The following is an 18,092-nucleotide window of genomic DNA, read 5'->3' as shown; positions in this document are numbered from 1 at the left end:
AGCAGAGCTGGCTGAGAACTACAGAGGTCATGACCAACACTGGACAGTGAGAGTTGTGGGACAGATGGGGTGATCACAGGCCGACTCTGGCCCTGGAAGCTGGAAGCGCATTGAGAAGGCATTGCCTTTGCTAGAGATGGAGGGATTTTGATCTCAGAATCTCGGGGCGAGGTGAGGTTGTGTCAGGTGAGTGGGTCTCCCCAGCCCTCCTTGACGTAGCACACGTCCCCCTGTTTCTGGCGAGTCTGGTGAGTGTTGTCTTCTCCTTCCTCCCACTGCCTTAGGCTGGTGACGAGTTTGTGCAGAAGACCCTGAGCAGCATAACTACCACCACGGATGCAGCGTCTGTGGTGCACAGCACGGACCTGGTGGTGGAGGCCATCGTGGAGAACCTGAAGGTGAAGAACGAGCTCTTCCAAAGGCTGGACAAGTTTGCTGCCGAGTACGTGCTGCCGAGTGCTGGTGCTGCCGGGGCTCCCTCCCGGGACCTGGGAAGGAACGCCAAGTCCACCTCTCCTGCCCCTGCCCCTGCCCCACAGCGCTGTCTAGAGAACCAGTGCTGCTTCCTTTCCTCTGCACCCTCCTGCTCCCAGTTTGGGGGCTGCTCGGATCCGATCCCTGTCACTCGTGAAGGCGGAACTACCTGTGGTTAACTGGAGGGATGCTTCCGGGACAGGCCCCTGTGTTTCTCCATCCCCTGGTGCATGTCCCTTCCTGGGGCAGCAAACAGAACAACATCATTGAAGGGAGTCCCCTCTCTGTGTGCAGAGTTCCCCAGGAGGCTCCTGTTCTGAGCGTCATCTGGGTGCCATGGAAACACACTTAGAACGTTAAAGGAGCACCAGATTCTTACCAGGCTTCTTGGCAAAGGTGGGGGAGGAGAGCCAAGCCCACTGAGGTGTGGTATAGGGTGCCCAAGGCTCAAAGCTCCGTACGAGCTGTGTACACACAACGCCATAGCTCAAGATTCTTTTTTTTTTTTTTAATATTTATTTATTTACTTAATTTGAAAGGCAGAGTTACAGAGAGGCACAGGCAGAGAGGTCTTCCATCCGCTGGTTCACTCCCTGATGGCTGCAACAGGCGGAGCCATGCCAATCTGAAGGCAAGAGCCAGGAGGCAGGAGCTTCCCCAGGGTCTTCCCACATGGGGACAGGAGCCCAAGAACTTGGACCATCTTCCACTGCTTTCCCAGGCCACAGCAGAGAGCTGGATCGGAAGGGGAGCAGCCAGGACACAAACACGCGCCCATATGGGATGCTGGCACTGTGGGTGGCAGCTTTACCCACTATACCACAGCGCCAGCCCCTAGCTCAAGATCCTTGAGCCATCCATTGTGTTTGGTTTTCAGTGACTGTGACACCTGACTGACCAACTGATGCTCTCCTGCGGCTTGCTTGGCCACACTTCACTCTTCTTGGTTGAGGAGCAATAGAGAAAAGCAGAATAAAATCATGTAACACAAGTAGTTCTTAGTGGGCGGTGGCTGAAGAGGCATTCACGGAGCAGCCCGTAGGAATGTCAGTCACAGAGCTGTGTGGCCTGATAACGAGCGGAGACCTGTCCATTCTGTGGCTGCTGCTCTGTGTGCCTGGGAGTGCCAGAGTCCACTTGGGCTAGCGAGGTTGCTCCTAAGTCAGCAGGGAGCCCTGTAGATAATAGAACCCCGGCCCCAGGAAAGGAGTTTGGTCGGGCGCTGGGGCCGCTATTGAAAGGTGGGGCCCAGTGACCGCCCTGTGGTGTCAGTGTTGAAACAGCGCTGGGAGCAGGGTGGGGGAAGTCAGGAGGCCCCGGCGCCAGCCCCACCGCCTCCATTGCTGACCTAGGGAGGCGCCTCAGTTTTCTCATGTGAGATGTGAGTTGAGGGTCAGAGGTAATTTCCAGGAGCTTCCCAGTTCAAGCTCTCCAAAGCTGATTTGCCTGTGTGTGAAATGGGGGCGGTGGTACCTACTGCATAGAGTTTAGCAAGCGGATTCCGTTTATGGCTGCTGAGTGCTGGGTTTCAGCCTGGCACTGTCACCTAAGTAAGTGAGACAGGTGACACCTGCAAGGACAGGCACAGCCCACACTAGGCTTGTCCAAGGCAGGAACTTTGCCTTGGGCCTCAGCCATCCTGCCCTGCACTGAGTTCCTTTTTAAACACCACCTGCTGGGATCTGCTGACTGCTGAGTTTTACAGCTGGGTCCTGTAATGAGAGAAGAAAATGTGTTCCCTGGAATCAGTTAGGAAGCACAGATGAAAAGCTCAACCAGTGGCCCACTCTGACGCCACTTCACTGTTTGACCACGAGTGCCTCAGTTTCCCCTTTTTGAATTTGAGTGGCCATTCAAATGTCCTGTAAAAAGGTACCACTTTAACAGTACAATGCTAACCTTTAACCTTTTTTTTTTTTAAAAGATTTATTTATTTGAAAGAGTAACAGAGAGGAAGAGATAGATCTTCCATTTGCTGATTCACACCCCAAATGGCCTCAACTGGGGGTGGAGCCAGAATCTTCATCTGGATCTCCCACATGGGTGGTAGGGGCCCAAGCACTTGGGCCATCTTCTGCTGTTTTCCCAGGTACATTAACAAGGAGTTGGATCAGATGTGGAGCAGCTGGGACTCAAACTGGTGCCCATAAGGGATGCTGGTGTCACAGGCGGCAGCTTAACCTGCTGTGCCACAACACGGGCCCCAAAATAACCCTTTCTTAAGGGAAGCTTGGAGCCCCTGCTAGCTCTGCATTGGGTCCAGTGTGCCCTGCTATCGGGTGGTTCAGAGCACTGGCCAGAGCGCTGTGTCAGCTGCACAAGGTGTTACAACAGAGATCTGGTTTACCTTATTTCCCTCATTGACAAAGAGCAAGAAACTTTGAAAACTAATATTTTAAAACCTTAACTTTTTTTTTTAAAGTAGAAGTCCCTCTGCCTGGCCTTGAAAGTGCCTAAATGGGAAGGTGTTTGAGTAAGGGATCTTTCTCTCTACCTACATAAACTAGCCTCTCGCCTCACCCCAGGCTTCTCTCCTATCCCGGGTACAGGTTTCTTCTGCCGTCTTTGTCTCCTCCCACCTGGCCTGATTTCATTCAGACTGTAGTATTGCCTCTTGGCACACAGGAACCCTGGGACTGTAGTCAGTAAGGGACCACTCACCCTTCCTTTCCCTGCCCTTCTATGTAGGGGATTACCATCAGGCAGTTTTTGTGTACTTTTATCCACAAGGTGGCGCCATAGGCAAGCATAACAATCTTGCCTATCTTGGCTTAAAGATTGGGTTATCAAGGTGCTCCACTGTACTGTAGTCTTTCTTTTTCTTTTTTTTCAAGATTTATTTGTATTTATTTTGAAAGTCAGAATCATAGAAGGATGGAGGAAGGCAGGGAGGGGAAGAGAGAGAGAGAATGAGAATTAATCTTGGATCCTCTGATTCACTCCCCAGTGTGCTGGGCCAGGTGGAAACCAGGAACCAGGAGCTTCTTCCAGGTCTCCCAAGTTGGTAGCAAGGGCCTAAACACATGGGCCATTTTCCACTGCTTTTCCCAGGCAGGGAGCTGAATCAAATGTGGAGTGGCTGGGACATGAACCAGCACCCATATGGTATACTGCCAGGTGGCAGCTTTACCTGCTTTGCCACATTGGCCCCATGTATTGTTGTCTTGAAAAGGTAAATTTTGTGTAAGTAAGTATGGATGTTTTTAATTGTCAAGTTTACCATCATATGCAGGAGATTCTTTAAGCAGAATTCCTTGAACGTGTACCATGTGTGTAGGTATATCTTATCCCTTATCTGCCTGTGTAAGCTGAAAATGTCTTAGACCATATTGGTTTCTTTCTATTTTCATCTTAATTCCCATATAAAGGAAAATTAGATATTTTTCATTGAGGATTTATGTATTTGTTTACAGCTTTGTGTTGAGTTTAGATATCTGTGGTCCATTGTACCTTTTTTTTTCTTTGTCTTTGATCACTTAGAATTTCATTTTCTGACTGAGGTTGGTTAAGTAGCTTGACCAATTAGCTGCCTCCTTTTTTCTTTGCAAACCATAAAATTCAACTAATACAACTAGACAGGAGAAACTTTGATCCTGAAAAATTAAGGAAATATTGGTGAAGATTAAGCATTCATTTGGAACAGGTAACTTCATTTAGAATTTCAAAATTTAAATAAAACTGAAGTCCCTTGCTCTCGGCCTGCTGTTTGGAGATGTGCCTTTCCCCCGTGCTCAGCGGGCTGGGACAGCAGAGTGGGCAGTTGGCAGGCGCCATGCGCACCATGTGCAGCGCCACCCCCAGGAGGAGACTCGCAGTGACGCCCCGCTGTTCTCTTCACAGACAAACGATCTTTGCCAGCAACACTTCCTCCCTGCAGATCACAAGCATAGCCAATGCCACCACCAGACAGGACCGCTTCGCTGGCCTGCATTTCTTCAACCCGGTGCCCGTGATGAAGCTTGTGGAGGTCAGTGCAGCCCGCCGCGATGTCTGCTTGCTCTGCCAGCCATCTCAGCCCCGAGTCCCCGAAGCCCCGGGTGGATTCCTAGGGCCCTAGGAGGGCCCCCCCAGGGTTACTGTTTGGGCTGCTTCTGCTTGCCTGCTTGGATACCTGCACAGGAGGGAGACGGAGTCAGGGTAGACAATTTGTACCCGAAATGTGGCGGCTTGCCCTTTAAGTGGGCTAATTACAGGGTCTCAGGCACAGCCGCTATTAAAATAGCATTTGTTCTGAGGGTGAGGGGTTATTGCCGTGCAAAGTGTGGGGGATGCTGCTGGGTGGAGCCAGGCAAACCCCAGAGACCAGCCCGGCCTCATGGGAGTGTGGATGGGGTCTGTGTGCCTCCTGCGTTCTCCCCCAGCCCCTTTTCCTGCCTCTCTCCCTGTTCTGTGCCCCTACCCCCAGCAGAAGCATTTTTTTTTAATCAGTCATAACGGTGGCCGTATTTTCCTGTCCGTCTCAAGTGCCACCTGGCCCATCCTACAGTAGGAATCTGAGTGCCCTGCTAACCTTGTTCCCTCCCATTGCCTTTGGCCTCTTTGGAGAAGTTGAGCCATGAAGGGCAGGGCCCGGGCGGTGGAAGCTGCAGCATTTCCCCTGGTGTGGAGGATGGAGTTGTCCACGTTAGAGGGCACGGGCCTGGTTGGTTCCTTAGCCACTGTGTCGCATTACCGTAAAGTCTGAGGAGGTTATATTCCAGCGTGTTCCTCTGAGAACGTCCGCCAGCATCTCTGGAAGTGTAGAATGTGGGTGGTTCCCAGCTACCGCTTAGCAAATGTTACTGTTGTCTAGAAACTCTTTCCTCGAAATGCTCTTCTGTGCCCGGTGTGTGCTCTGTAACGGGCTGTCACGCGTGCTGCTGCCCGGGAGCACCAGCGGGGGCCGCATCCCAACAGAGTGCCCCTCACCTCTCCCTGGGACTGACTGCACTCATTTAAATAGAGAAAGCAAGCGAGGGTTTTCCCCTAGACTCTGGGGACTCTAAGCCGAATCTGCAGCACCATGCTGTTTGTTGCATGAATGCGTGAACCTGCGTCACTCCTGGTCCAGTAAGCAAACCTTTACCACTGACTCTCTTAAAGCAGTGGCTTCTTCCTGGCGCTCTTTTCCAGCTCCAGGTAGTGCCAGCACTGCTGTTTCATCGTGGTCCCTGCCAGGCGGTTGCTGGGTCATCTCAGCCCACTCCTCCTCTCCAGCTCAGTGGTACCTGTTTCTTGTTCCACTCTCTCCTGCCCTTTAGTGTCCTAACACCGCCACCCCAGGCTGGAGTGGTAGCAGCCCTCTTCTCACCCTTGCAGACGCCAGCTCACCGAGCCAGAAGCCCTCCTCCATCCACAGGGTCTGTCCCGTATCCTAACCCCCACTTGCCTAAGATCACATAAAGCGCCCGGTGGAGAAGCTGAGCTTGCGTTGGCTCTGCTGGTGGAGGCTGCTCACTGCCATTTAAATTGGAAATCAGTTCAGTTGATAGTTTCCAGGGCCTTGTCGTTCACCAGATCTCGTTCCTGGCAGATTGAAGGCCGAAGCCTTCCCTGAGAGCAGACCATGCCAAGCCCTGTGCCTGCTGCCGAGCAGGTGGGCCCTCTGTGCTGTGGATTAAGCCTTGCCCATTTCAAAGGGCTGTCGGGCCCAGGGCCTCTGCGTGGGAGGTGGCGGGATGGGTGGAGCACTCCTCTAGGAGTCCCAGGGACCCGTGATACGGGCAGATCCCGCCATCTCTCTGGGGCTCCTCCTCTCTCACACGAGAAGGTGGGTTCCCTGCCGAGAACTGGAAGGGCAGTCATCATTCTCCCCTAGGCGTCCAGTCACCAGCCTGCAGTAATTAATCATAGCAGTAAAACAGTAGCAAAAACCAGCATTCGCTGAGCGCTCCGTACCTCCCAGGAGCTGTGCTCTGCTGCTCTACCCCCTGATCTGATTGCATTCCCTCCTCACCTCCTCTACGTGGATAGAGTGAGTCAGCGTCATTTCAAGTTCAAGAAACATGTCCAGGGTCACATAGCCAGAAAGTAGTGCTACTGGGAGCTGAGCCCAGGTCTGCCTCAGACAGAGCCTGTAAAACACTCTCTCCTCTCTTGCATTTTAAGCTCTGATTTGGTACATTCTGTAGGACTCTGTTGTCTGAAAATGCTGTCTCTTGCCTCATGTCCCTGTGTTGCTGCCTGCATGGACCCTTGCCATCAGTGTGTCCTTGACCTGTTCTCTGGAGGCTGTTTGCTGACTCTCTGATCAAAGTTCTCTGCTTTGCATCTCCAGGTCATTAAAACCCCAATGACCAGCCAGAAGACGTTTGAATCCCTGGTGGACTTTACCAAAGCCCTTGGAAAGCATCCTGTCTCCTGCAAGGTAGAGTGCAGGAGCTTGGGGAGGAAGTGATTTTCTTTGGAACCTGATTTCTTCCTGGTACAGTTTGTGTCATAGCATTATGTGAGAGGTGGGACAGTGTTTACTGTGGACCCCTCTGTGAGCTGGCTACGCTGTCTGTGTGTGGGTACATAGGCTGAGATCTGAGTGGAGCCCAGGGCTGCAGTTGAATAATGGCCTCTGGTCTCTGGGTCCTGGCTTTTGTCAGTTCATGAGTGGTGTATTTTCATAAATAGTTTTTATTGCTTCATCAGGTTTAACTGCTGTAGGGCCTCTGAGAGTAAGGGCTTTGCTTCTGGAGAAAACCTCACAGGTGGAAACCAAAGTAATGAGACAAGAAGAGTCCAGTGTGTCCGAAGTAGCATTCGTGGAGCTGTTTGTCAGTGGAACATCATGTTGTGTTTTTGTTTTGTGGTGTTTAGTTTTCACAAGAAGCATGCTTGCCTTCCAGCCTTTTCTCTCCTTTCTTAAAATGCCCAGTTATTCCAGGCCAGCCCACCCCAGTTGCTGAAATGGTAATGTGCATCAGTGTGGTTACCTTCAGTTTCTCTGTTTGCTGCAGTTCCCCTAGAACTAGGGATTTGGGCAGGTGTTTGGCATAGTGGTTAAGACACCTCTTGGGATACCCATATTCCATATTGAATGCCTGACTTTGAGTCCCTGTTCTATTCCTAATTCCAGCTTCCTGCTAATACCCTGGGAAGCAACAAGTGATGGCAGCTCAAGTAGTTAGTTCAGTCCCTGTCATCCCACAGGAGACCTGGTTTCAATTCCATGCTTCTAGCATTGTCCAGGTTCAGACCTGGTTGTCACAAGCCTCTGGGGAATGAACCAATAAATGGGAGGTCTCTATTTCTGTCTCTCTGCGTTTCAAATAAATAAATAAATACTTTTTATGAGTTCTGTAAACTTAGAGACTAAAAGCAGTATAGGGGCAATACTTCTACATGATTTTGCAGTTTTTCTAAAGGATAGTTGTGTCACAAAATGCTATACCATTCAGTTTTATAAATAAAGCACTTACCTTTTTAAAAACTTTTCTTATTTGAGAGGTAGAAAGATAGATAGAGGGAAGGAAATCTCCCAATATCTGATTCACTTCCCAGATGCCTGCACTGATTGACGCTGGGACCCAATCCAGGTTTCCCATGAGGGTGGCAGGGACCCAACCACTTGTGCCATCACCTGCTGCCTCCCAGGGTGTACATTAGCAAGAAGCTGGAATCCGCTGCAGAGCCGGGACTCAAACCCAGGCACTCTGGCAGGATGTGGTGTCCCAAGCAGCATCTTTACCACCAGATCAAATGCCTGCCCCAGGCATCTCCGTTTGGATATCATGATGGTTCTCATTGCGAACTTTTCCTTTCCGCAGTATTCTTAAGTTTGAACTCACATCCTGTTGGTCATGAGACATGAAATAAGCCATGTGATAATGTGCTCCTCAGTGACCAAAAACGAGCTTGGTGCCCTAGTCTGCGAGTGTAGTGTTACTGGGAGTTTCGTTTTTTAACACCCATTTTTTTGTTGTTTGGTTCTGTGGTTTTGAGTCTTCTGGTTTTGTTTTGTTTTTGTTTTTGTTTTATAAAATTTACCTGAATCACATAAATTTTCTTTTCTTTTTTCAAAGATTTATTTGAAAGGCAACATTACAGAGAGTCAGAGGTAGAAAGAGAGCGCTCTTCCACCTGCTGGACCACTCCCCACATGGCTGCAACAGCCAGAGCTGGGCTGATACAAAGCCAAGAGTGAGGAGCTTCTTCCCCATCTACCTGTGGGGTGCAGGGGCCCAAGGACTTGGTCCATTTTCCGTTGCTTTCCCAAGTGCATTGGCAGGGAGCTGGATCAGAAGTGGAGCAGCTGGGACTCAAACCAGCTCCTCCCATATGGGATGCCAGCACTGCAGGCAGTAGTTTTACCCGCTAGGCCACAGCACCGGCCCAAGAATATTTTTTCTAAGTGTAGAGTAGTGGCAGTGTTCAGTGGCTACCAGGGTGACAGTGGTGCACAGTATGTCCCAGGCCCTCAGGTTCCTCGCCACTCACTCACTCACTCACGCAGAGCCACTTGCAGGCCAGCAGGCTCCAGACAAGGTCAGTGCCCATTACCTCTTCTACCATGTTTTCTCTGTATCTTTCCTGTGTGTAGACCTGTGGAGACACACACATTCGTGCCATTGTGTCTCTGTAGCATACAGCGTACCATGCTGCACAGGTCTGTGGCCTGGGCTGTGCCATCGCCGTGCGTGTGACTGCGCCGGCCTGATGTTTGCACAGACACAGTGTTGCTTACAGGTGCATCTCACAGAACTCCTCCCCGGGCTGCGCTTGAAGGCAGCTCCTCAGTTGTGTGTTGTGCCGATGCACGAGACTGGCAGGCACGGCAGGCTGGGCCTCTGTGAGACTTCACTTGCAGGGATAGGCCACAGCCTGCGTTTGCCCAACAGTCATGTAGCTAGCTGACCCTGCCTGACATAGGATGGCGTCCGTGGACCTGGCTTGGGTCTGCACAGGGAGATTGATGGGGAGAGCATGGTATGACGGTTAAGGTTCCAATCCTGGCTCTGGTACTTACTAGCTGTGCAGCCTTGGGCAAGTTACCTAACCCTCCTGTGTCCTGGCGCCTCATTTTCACGTAGAGATAATAGCAGTGCCCGCTCCACGGGTTTGGGTGAGGAAAAATTTAAGTTGAGATTGTGAAACGTTCAGAGCAGCGCCTGGCACACAGTGAGCACACAGTGAAATGTGTTTGGTGAATAAATCAGAGAGGCTGGCAGACAAGGGGCGAAGGAGTGCAGGCCCAGTGCCTGCTGGAGGGAGCCTTCTCTTTCCCCATACTCTGAGAGCAGCGCCGCCTGCAGGATTGCCTGGGAGCCCTCGGCGAGCCTGCCGGCAGGATGAGTAGTCCCGTGATGACCAGTGAGTGGCAGTGTGTTCTGAGTTGCGGCTCTGTTTTCTTCTTGCGCTCTCTGAGCTCTCTCTGTGCAGGATACTCACTGCTCTGTGAGTTCTGACCTTACATATGGAGTGCTTCGTGTTGCCAGGTGCTCTGTCTTGAGTTCGCCAGTAAACCTTTTGACATTGAGAAGTGTGTTTTATGCTGTGTCATGAATAGCATCTTGCTGAGGCGATGAAGTGCATTGACATGTGTCTGTGCCGAGGCAGGAGGCATAGGGGCTGGCAGCGGCTCCTCCAGACGCAGAGGTGTCCCCGTCGGTCATGTGGCCGCATGGCCCCCAGGCACAGGGTGCAGGCGGGGAGGAAGCTCTGCAGGTGGTGCTGCAGCCGGGTCATCTTTACGGCAGATGCTAATGGAGTGCCTGGTGTGTGCTGCCAACAGCGGCCAAGGCCCAGGCCACGGTGAGACACCTGCCCCAGGGGGCAGTCATAGCCTTTCACCGATAGAGGAGCTGCCATTACTGCAGGACATCAGCTCAACACAAATGCCGCCAGTAAGCGACCAACTTGGCTTTCGCCACAAGCCGCTAAGAGACGAGGCCAACCCTAGCCCCACGCTGGGCCTCACGAGACAGGAGGAAGTGTTTTATGTTCGTGCTGGGAGAGAGCAGTGCCGTGCAGGGAGTTGCTCCAGGGCACAGGTCTCGGGGTGCCTGGGAAAGGCCAGCGGTCCACCAGGGATCTACTTGTTTGTGCTCCACCTGCCCCCAGCTCAGAGACCTCACACTGCATGCTGGGACCTGGGAGACACCAAGGACCCAGGGACAGCCCCAGGCAGCCTGCAGGGTCCTGCTGCTTTGAGGATTGTGCGCGGGTGTTGTTTCTTCTTCATTCCTGAAAGGGAAGTGGAAGAGAAGGAAGGGATAAGTTGCCCTGTGATGGAGAAATTAGATGCTTTAGAGCACATTTTGAAAATGTTTTACCTTGATAAATGCAGGCAGCATAATCTAGGGGGAGAAGGGGAAATTTGGTGATTTCAACAAAGATAGCAGTTTAACAAAAACTCACCCAGCCTTTCTTTTTCTCTTCCTCAAACAGGACACCCCTGGGTTTATTGTGAACCGTCTGCTGGTGCCGTACCTTATGGAAGCCATCAGGCTGTATGAGCGAGGTATCTGTGCCCACCAGGCCCCAAGCAGCAGGGCTCAGCTCCCGGTGCTGTCGGGGTCTCACGTGCGTCTGTAGGAGGGTTGGGCCCTCAGGAGAGGAAGGAGCCTCTCTTTCCTGGCTGCGTGAGGCCAGCCTCACCCTGGGCCCCAGGGGTGCCCTCTGAGGCCTCCGAGAAGGGGCTTGGCAACCCCTGCGGCAGTCCCAGTGAGGGCAGGTGCTTGGCCACCAGATTTCTGGCCTGATCGCTGCTGTGGGTTCAAGGGCCTCCTACAGAAAACAGTTGTGATGTCAGCACCCCTAGGGCAGGGGTCTTGAATGTTCCTTAAGTCTCCAACTCGTGGCTGTCCGACAGGTCATGGGAAGTCAGTGACAAGGCCGTTAGGAGGTAAGGATGGAGTTTAACAGCCCTGTGTCCATCCTGAACTGAATTTGCCGTGAGGTACTTGGTTTAACTCTAGGAGCACTTTTAAACTGTTCCCCAGTACGTGAATGACAGATTGGTTTCCCTGTTGAAATACGAGAAATGGCAACCTTGGGACACGGTCGGAGTTGGACTTAGCGGCATCGTGCTGCCTGGCTCCTGCCTGGCTGTGGAAGGATGGCGTGCCGGCTCTGCTCTGGAGGCGACGAGCCTTGATCGGACCCGATAACAAGCCCGTGTAATTGTTTCCAATTACTTCATTCACAAATGCTCGCTCCTGAGTGTCATTTTTGAAACAAAACATTTACCCCAGCTCTTCCAGAGAGATGAAAGCACATTTGCTTCCTCAAAATCTGCTTTAAATATTAAAACTTTTCTCCCTGCTCTATGGAAGCAATTGCCTCAGTTTTGCTCCAAGATCAAACCAACACTTCTGTGTTTATCTATCAGCAAATATGCCTAATTGCACCTCAAAGGCAGCATGGCGCATCTTGCCCTGCCTTGAAAGGCAGTTGTGTGTGTGCTGAGCGGGAGCGCACCGCCCCTGTGAGAGGCGGGTCCGAGGCTGAAAGCCACTTCCCCGGCCACTGCTCCCCCTAGGCCGTGGTCCTTTTCTGAACCCATCGCCGGCCACCTGCGGGGTGCACTGGATGGGTGGGGGCTGGGCCCTGGGGTGCGAGCTCTTAGCTGGCACTTGGGCCTGCCCTCCACTGCCTGTTGTTGCTGACCCTCTGCCTGTCTCCCCACAGCCTTCTCAGGGCCTGTGGGCTAAAGCAGGGCTCCCAGAGGGGCGGAGGCACATGTCCTGGTTCTGTGTCACACCCCTGGCCTCCTACTGTGTTCCTCCTGCCACCTCGCTGCTCCCTCCTCTTGTAGCCCACACTGAACTGTGGGCTCCACTTTGGCACTGGAGGCATTGGGCTGCTCCCTCTCCTGCCTGACACATCTGCTGGTCGCATCTGAGCCCTCGCTGCCCTGCCTTCTCTCCTGGTTCCCCATTATTCCAGGCGGGCAGCAGGGCGGTCCACGTCACCGCGGGCCTTCTCCAGAGTGGTCTGTGCTGTGCTCGCAGAAGGGGTGTGTCGCAGGCAGGGGCTTGCGAAGACGCCACCTGCTGTATCCATTACACACCGCAGGGTCACCTCAGCCCCGCAGCTCTGGGACTGTCCCTCCCAGCTCCTCCAGTGAGAGCTTTCTGCCACACCCTTGATACTGTCAGTGTGGCTTTGAGTGGGGGCGCTCCTAGGACGAACGTGCAGGCTCCCTCCTGGCCAGGCCCCTGGACAGCTAAACATTCTCCAGAAACCACAAGGCCCTGCCAGCCCTCTCACACACTGCCCACGGCTCCAGTGGCAGCTCCCTGCCCCTCTGCCCTCCCGCTGGGTCCTGCAGCCGCAGCGTTGGGCCTTCCTCCTTGGTAGTCGGCCGTGCCACCCTCGTTCTCCCTGACTCCTGCCCCTCCCACTGTGAATGAAGCCTGGGTGCCATCAGCCCCGTCATCTTCGGTGGGGGGTCAGAAGGTAGAGGCTGCATAGGCTGGGACACTACACCACTGTCCCCTGCAAGGCGCTGGCAGGGTGGTGTGAGCTGTGCTGCTACGTAGCAGGTCCTGGGATGTTGTGACCCTGTCCCCAGCCACTGTATGATACCCTGCCCTCAGCTCTCCCCTGCAGCCTGCTTGGTGCTGTCACCTGCCACCACCTTCCATACTCCTAGCTTTCTCTCATGCTCCCAGCAGGACGCAGTCTCTTGTCCTAACTCCACACTGGGCCCTGCCTTGGGCCACTTGCTCCCCTCTTCTCTGTGGCACGGCACACGTTTCTCCTGTTACTCTGTTCTGTTTAATGGGGCAGTGTCTGGACCCTCCTCCTTGTCATTTAGGAAACTACTGATGAGTGAGGAGCTGTGGCCTACCTTCCAAGGCTTTGCTGCTGGGAGCCTCCGTTGTTAGTGCTTAGGATGGCCGGCAGGGGGCACTGATGAGCCAGTGAAAGAAGTTGGCTGGGGCTGCTCCCAGATCCTGGTCTGCAGCTATGAAAGTCCACTGAGGAGGCTCTTTGTGGTCTTGTCTGAGGTGAGGGGCTCTGGCCTGGGAGAAGTGGAGGAGGTGTCCGATGCAGAGTCGTGTGTGTGTGTGCACTTCCCAAGGAGCAGTGTGGGATCCGCAGCAAAGTGCTTGCTCTAAGGAAGCTCTGGAATTCTTGGTTTAAAACACACCACAGTTAGCTCTCATTCAGCACACCAGTGTCTTTGTGCACATTTTCTCTCTCTTCCTCTTTGCCTCTTCTGCTCTGTACTCAGAGTTCTAAGACTTGTGCTTACTTTGTAGAATGGTGTAGATTCTGTCCTGTGATGTGCTGTATCTTTGTATTTTTTAAAAGATTTTATTTATTTGAAAGGCAGTTAACAGAGAGGGAGAGGGAGAGAGAGAGAGAGAGAGAGAGAGATGGAGATTAATTTTCCATCTTCTGGTTCCCTCCCCAAATGGCTGCAACAGCCTGGACCAGGCCAGGCTGAAACCAAGGGCCTAGAACTCAATCCGGGTCTCCTACATGGGTGGCAGGGGCCCAAGCACTTGGGCCATTGGAGAAGCCAGGACTTTAACCTCACCCACATGGGATACCGGTGTCACAGGCAATGGTTCAACCTGCATGCCACAATGCCAGCCCCCATTTTTTTTTAATAAAAAATAGTCCTCAAGTGCATCTGTGAATCTAGAATTATAGTCTTCCTCTAGGGTTCATTGCCTTGTCCTTGGATTTAGATGTGATTACATGGCTTCAGGTAGGTTGGAACCAGGATGTCAACCACATTCTGATGGAGAACCCTGCGCAGAACATGGGAACCAACAGATAGGGCATTTGGCTGTGATGCACGGTCGTGGGGAGCTGCAGTGCAGGGATGAGGGGATCCTGGCCTGCCGTCCGGAGGAGGGGCTTCTCTGAGGAGTGAGCATGAGCCGGGAGGGAGCAGCAGGGCTGAGCCCTGAGTGGGGAGCCTGTGAGGCCTGTGAGGCCGGCACTTCCGGCGTTCCCCTGGCTCCCACAGCGGTGTGTCAGCTCAGTGAGTTCCGTGGAGCCAACTGCACATCTGCCTCCCTCCTCCTCCTCCCTCCTCTACACATGCTCTTCTCCACCCGGAATACCCTTGCCTGTCACTCTGATCTCGGATTCCCTTCATCCTCGGGACCTGGACATGGTGCCTTCGGAGAAGTCTGCGTAAATAATGCCCGCTCACAGAGCTGTGTGAATCTTCATGGGCCCACAACCGTGTTAGGCTGAATTGTGGGGGCCACACTTCCAAGGCCTCCCACTCCCGTAAGGAGTTCTTTGAGTGCTCAGTTTGTGTTTCTCTAACAACCTAAGTCTCTGAAGCCTGCTACATAATAGATACAAATAAAAGTTGAATGAGCAAGGCCACCTCATGGGGCTGATATACGTGACCTTGTTTACTTTCTTATGGCCTAAAACTCAAATCTTGATTTCTCAGAGGCTTCTAATCCTAATTAGTGTACTACTAACAATGTAACCCATGAAAAATAAGTAATAGTTTAATCACCTGAATGAACCAAAATTGTAGATAGCCACCCTGCTATAACTGTTTTGTTTCTGATTTGGGAGAAAGGGAACGGGTGGTTCTTGGTCAAGACCACTTGTGGCCCAAGGACAGCATGCTCAGGGTAAAAGTCCAAGGGAAAAACAAGATGACGCTTGTCTTAGTGTCCTCGGCGCACTGCAGACATGCTGGCAGTCTGGCGTCTGCCCGGGGCTTGTCTCTAAATGGGGATCCCCACTGTGCATGTGAGTCCAGAATACTCATTACTTACAGCACCAAGAAAGCTTGAAAAAAAATACACAGTACATATAAAAACAGAAAGCTTGGTATTTCCTTTTTGGAGAAAACCCCCATTTTCAATAAAAGACCTTCGGAGTTGAGAAGTCCTGATCCGTTGGGGAGCAGCCCGTGTTCTAGGCTCCGGGGCCCTGTCACTCAGTCAGCGAGGGTACAGCGCTGAGCCGGCGCAGTGTCTGAGAAGTATGTTCTGTGTATGGCGTGGACTCAGAGAGAGAGTCTTAGCAAGCCGGGGACACCATGCTGCAGCTGTGTTGGGATGTGGGACTATAGAGAATCCTCGTCATTCTGGCAGCAGCCATGCGGGGAGAGCTGCGGGGAGGTGCTCAGCACTGCCTTTTTCCACTCAGGCGATGCATCCAAGGAGGACATTGACACCGCCATGAAGCTGGGAGCCGGCTACCCCATGGGCCCCTTTGAGCTCCTTGATTACGTGGGGCTGGATACTACGAAGTTCATCATAGACGGTAGGAATGGAAACTCTGTGTTGTCCTAATTCAGCTGCACTGAAGTCACCTCCTTCAGCCGTGACTTACCATGCAGATTTCAGACATTTGCAGGGGTCTCAGTGAGAGACCTCGCGCAGTCCTGCCTACCAGGGGTCTTAGTCCATCTTGTGTTCCTATAACTGAATCCCAGAGCTGGGTAGTGTGTAAAGAAAGGAGGCTTATTTGGCTGGTGATTCTGGTGGCTGAAGAGTCAAAACTGCGTGGCACTGGGTGTGGTGAGGGGTCCCCTGGCTGTGTCACAACATGGAGGAGAAGACGAAAAGAAAACAGCTGTATGCGGCAGGGGCCGGGGGGCGGGGTTGTCTGGTTACCAGACAGGTCTGCTCAATAGAGAACTAATCCATGGGCAGGAAGGCGGAGCCACTCCCCCGGACAGCATGATCCATGCCTGAGTGCAGCCCATGTCAGCCCCGCCCCCATTGTAGAGGCCCGACCGATCCACAGCACACAGGGAACCAAGCTTCCAGCTTGTAAACCTTTGGGGGACAAACCACATCCAGACCATCACAGCAGGTTAGAGATTCAAGGAGGTGATAGATTGCTGGGGAAGGAAGAGTGTGGCTGCCCACTGACTCTTTACAGGGTAAGGGTAGCTTTTGTTAAACCTCACTTTGAAACAGTGAAATAATTGCGACTTCACAGGAAGTTGCAGATCCCCACCTGCAGGTCCTGTGTACCCTGCACCCACTTCCCCCAGTGATCACGTCTTACGTAGGAGTTGATTCGTGTGACCGCCATTGCAGTGAAGATGCACGGCCGTTTTCTAAGCTGTGTTTATTTGAATTAGCAGCTCTAAAGACAGGGTAAACATTAATAAAACTGAAGTTGAACATATGTCATTGCTCCACATTTCACAACAAACACTGACATAGGAATTTTGGGGAAACGCAAAAAGTTTCTTCTAATTGAAACTTGAAATATTGAGTTTTATGACAATGCAGAATACCAGTGGTAGGAATTCAGGCTTTTCACGTGTGTTCTGAGACTTACCTGCCACTGGGGAGCGTGCCCAGAAAATTCACAGCTTTTGTTGGTGTCCTTGGACCTTTGGCTTTACTGTTGTCCAGGGAGAGGCTGGAAACACAGGGGAGCCATGAGGGCGCTGGGCTTCCGGCAGCACCCCCACAAAGGGACTGTGGGGCTGCACCAGCACAGCCCTTGCACCAGCCACAGCGGCCTGAGGGGCGCCCCCTGCCCAGGCTGTGCCACCAGACTTGCTCTGGGAATGCCGGGATCTAGGGAGCCCAATGCTCTGTCCCTCCTCCAACAGGGTGGCATGAAATGGATTCGAAGAACCCCCTGTTTCAGCCCAGCCAGTCCCTGAATCAGCTGGTAGCCGAGAAGAAGTTCGGCAAGAAGACTGGAGAAGGGTATTACAAACACAAGTGAGGCGCGGCCCGGGATTCGGGAAGGACTTGGACCCGCGAGTGCGCGCCGCGTGCCCGTGGAGTGCTGCTGGTGAGACGCACCCTCACGCGGTGCAGCCGTCAGTGTGCATTTCGATTGTGATCTTTCTGAAGCAATTATGTACGCGACTTAGGGTAATAAGAAATTCTTCCATGGAGAATAATTTTTGCCTTTTGTAATCTGTTCATTTCTCTGTGTTTTCTAAAAAGCTTTCCACCCTTGGTGCCTTGAAGCAATGTTCTTTGGGACCTTGTCATTTTCATAAAGAATTGGCCGAATTCATTTGCCCATGAAAGGGAAGTACTTCCTCCAGGAGTGACAGTGCCCAGTGCTCACCGTGGCCGCGCTGGGGGCCTCAGGCCGTCGGCAGATGCGGTGTGCCTGGGAAGGGGCCTGGGCAGCACCCAGGTCTTGCCTTCACAGAACACTTGGCCACCTGCAGCTCCAAGCCTTACGCTACCTCCTGGGCACCCGTGCGACACTCTGTCTTCACTCAGGTCATCATGGAGATACGGCTGCTGTCCTGGAGGGGACTTCTCTGGGTGCTCCGTCTACAGGAAGAGGTCGGTTTTCCTGGTCTCTCAGAGCCACAGAGCTTCATGATCGCCATCTGTCTGTCCTTCTCTCGTGAGAAATCAGTGCTGCAAACTGCCTGTAAATTGACTAATAAAATGCAATCTTTTCATCTGTAAAAAATCTGAATTGAAATAAACACGTATAACTTCACATTGTAATATGCTTAAGTGGTTGTAAAAGGAAAAGGTTGGTAGTTTGGGCGGAAGGTTTGCCAGGTCTTCTTTGGCCTATGTGTGAAAGTGGCAGAGCTGGAGAGGGAAGGGCAGGAGAAGGCATTTGCGTAAAACCTGCCTGCGGCTGTCCCCTCCCCATTTCGTACCAGGACAGCAGCAACACGGGAACAGCGAAACGCTTCTGAGGAACATCTGTTTCTTCTTTGCCGACAGAGTGAAGCAAAGCAGTGTGCCATAAGCTGCTTTTCATCA

At 52.5% G+C, this 18,092-nt stretch overlaps 1 protein-coding gene across 2 annotated transcripts in view; it reads left to right on the top strand.

The window, feature by feature from the left end:
- HADH (hydroxyacyl-CoA dehydrogenase) overlaps positions 1–17,817 on the top strand; it is a 50,755-nt gene extending 32,938 nt beyond the window's left edge. For both annotated transcript variants that reach the window (XM_002717172.6, XM_089302965.1), the window contains 6 exons: positions 285–442; positions 4,315–4,441; positions 6,731–6,820; positions 10,831–10,903; positions 15,526–15,642; positions 16,955–17,817. In XM_002717172.6, coding sequence (XP_002717218.3) covers positions 285–442; positions 4,315–4,441; positions 6,731–6,820; positions 10,831–10,903; positions 15,526–15,642; positions 16,955–17,073 — 684 coding nt within the window. In that variant the 3' untranslated portion in view covers positions 17,074–17,817. The remainder of the gene's footprint in view (positions 1–284; positions 443–4,314; positions 4,442–6,730; positions 6,821–10,830; positions 10,904–15,525; positions 15,643–16,954) is intronic.
- Positions 17,818–18,092: the final 275 nt, after the last annotated feature.

This window comes from Oryctolagus cuniculus, chromosome 8 (assembly GCF_051225735.1).
Source record: "Oryctolagus cuniculus isolate XC-2025 breed Fujian yellow rabbit chromosome 8, ASM5122573v1, whole genome shotgun sequence".
Classification (NCBI taxonomy): Eukaryota; Metazoa; Chordata; class Mammalia; order Lagomorpha; family Leporidae; genus Oryctolagus; species Oryctolagus cuniculus.
This window is presented reverse-complemented; position numbering and strand designations above follow the sequence as displayed.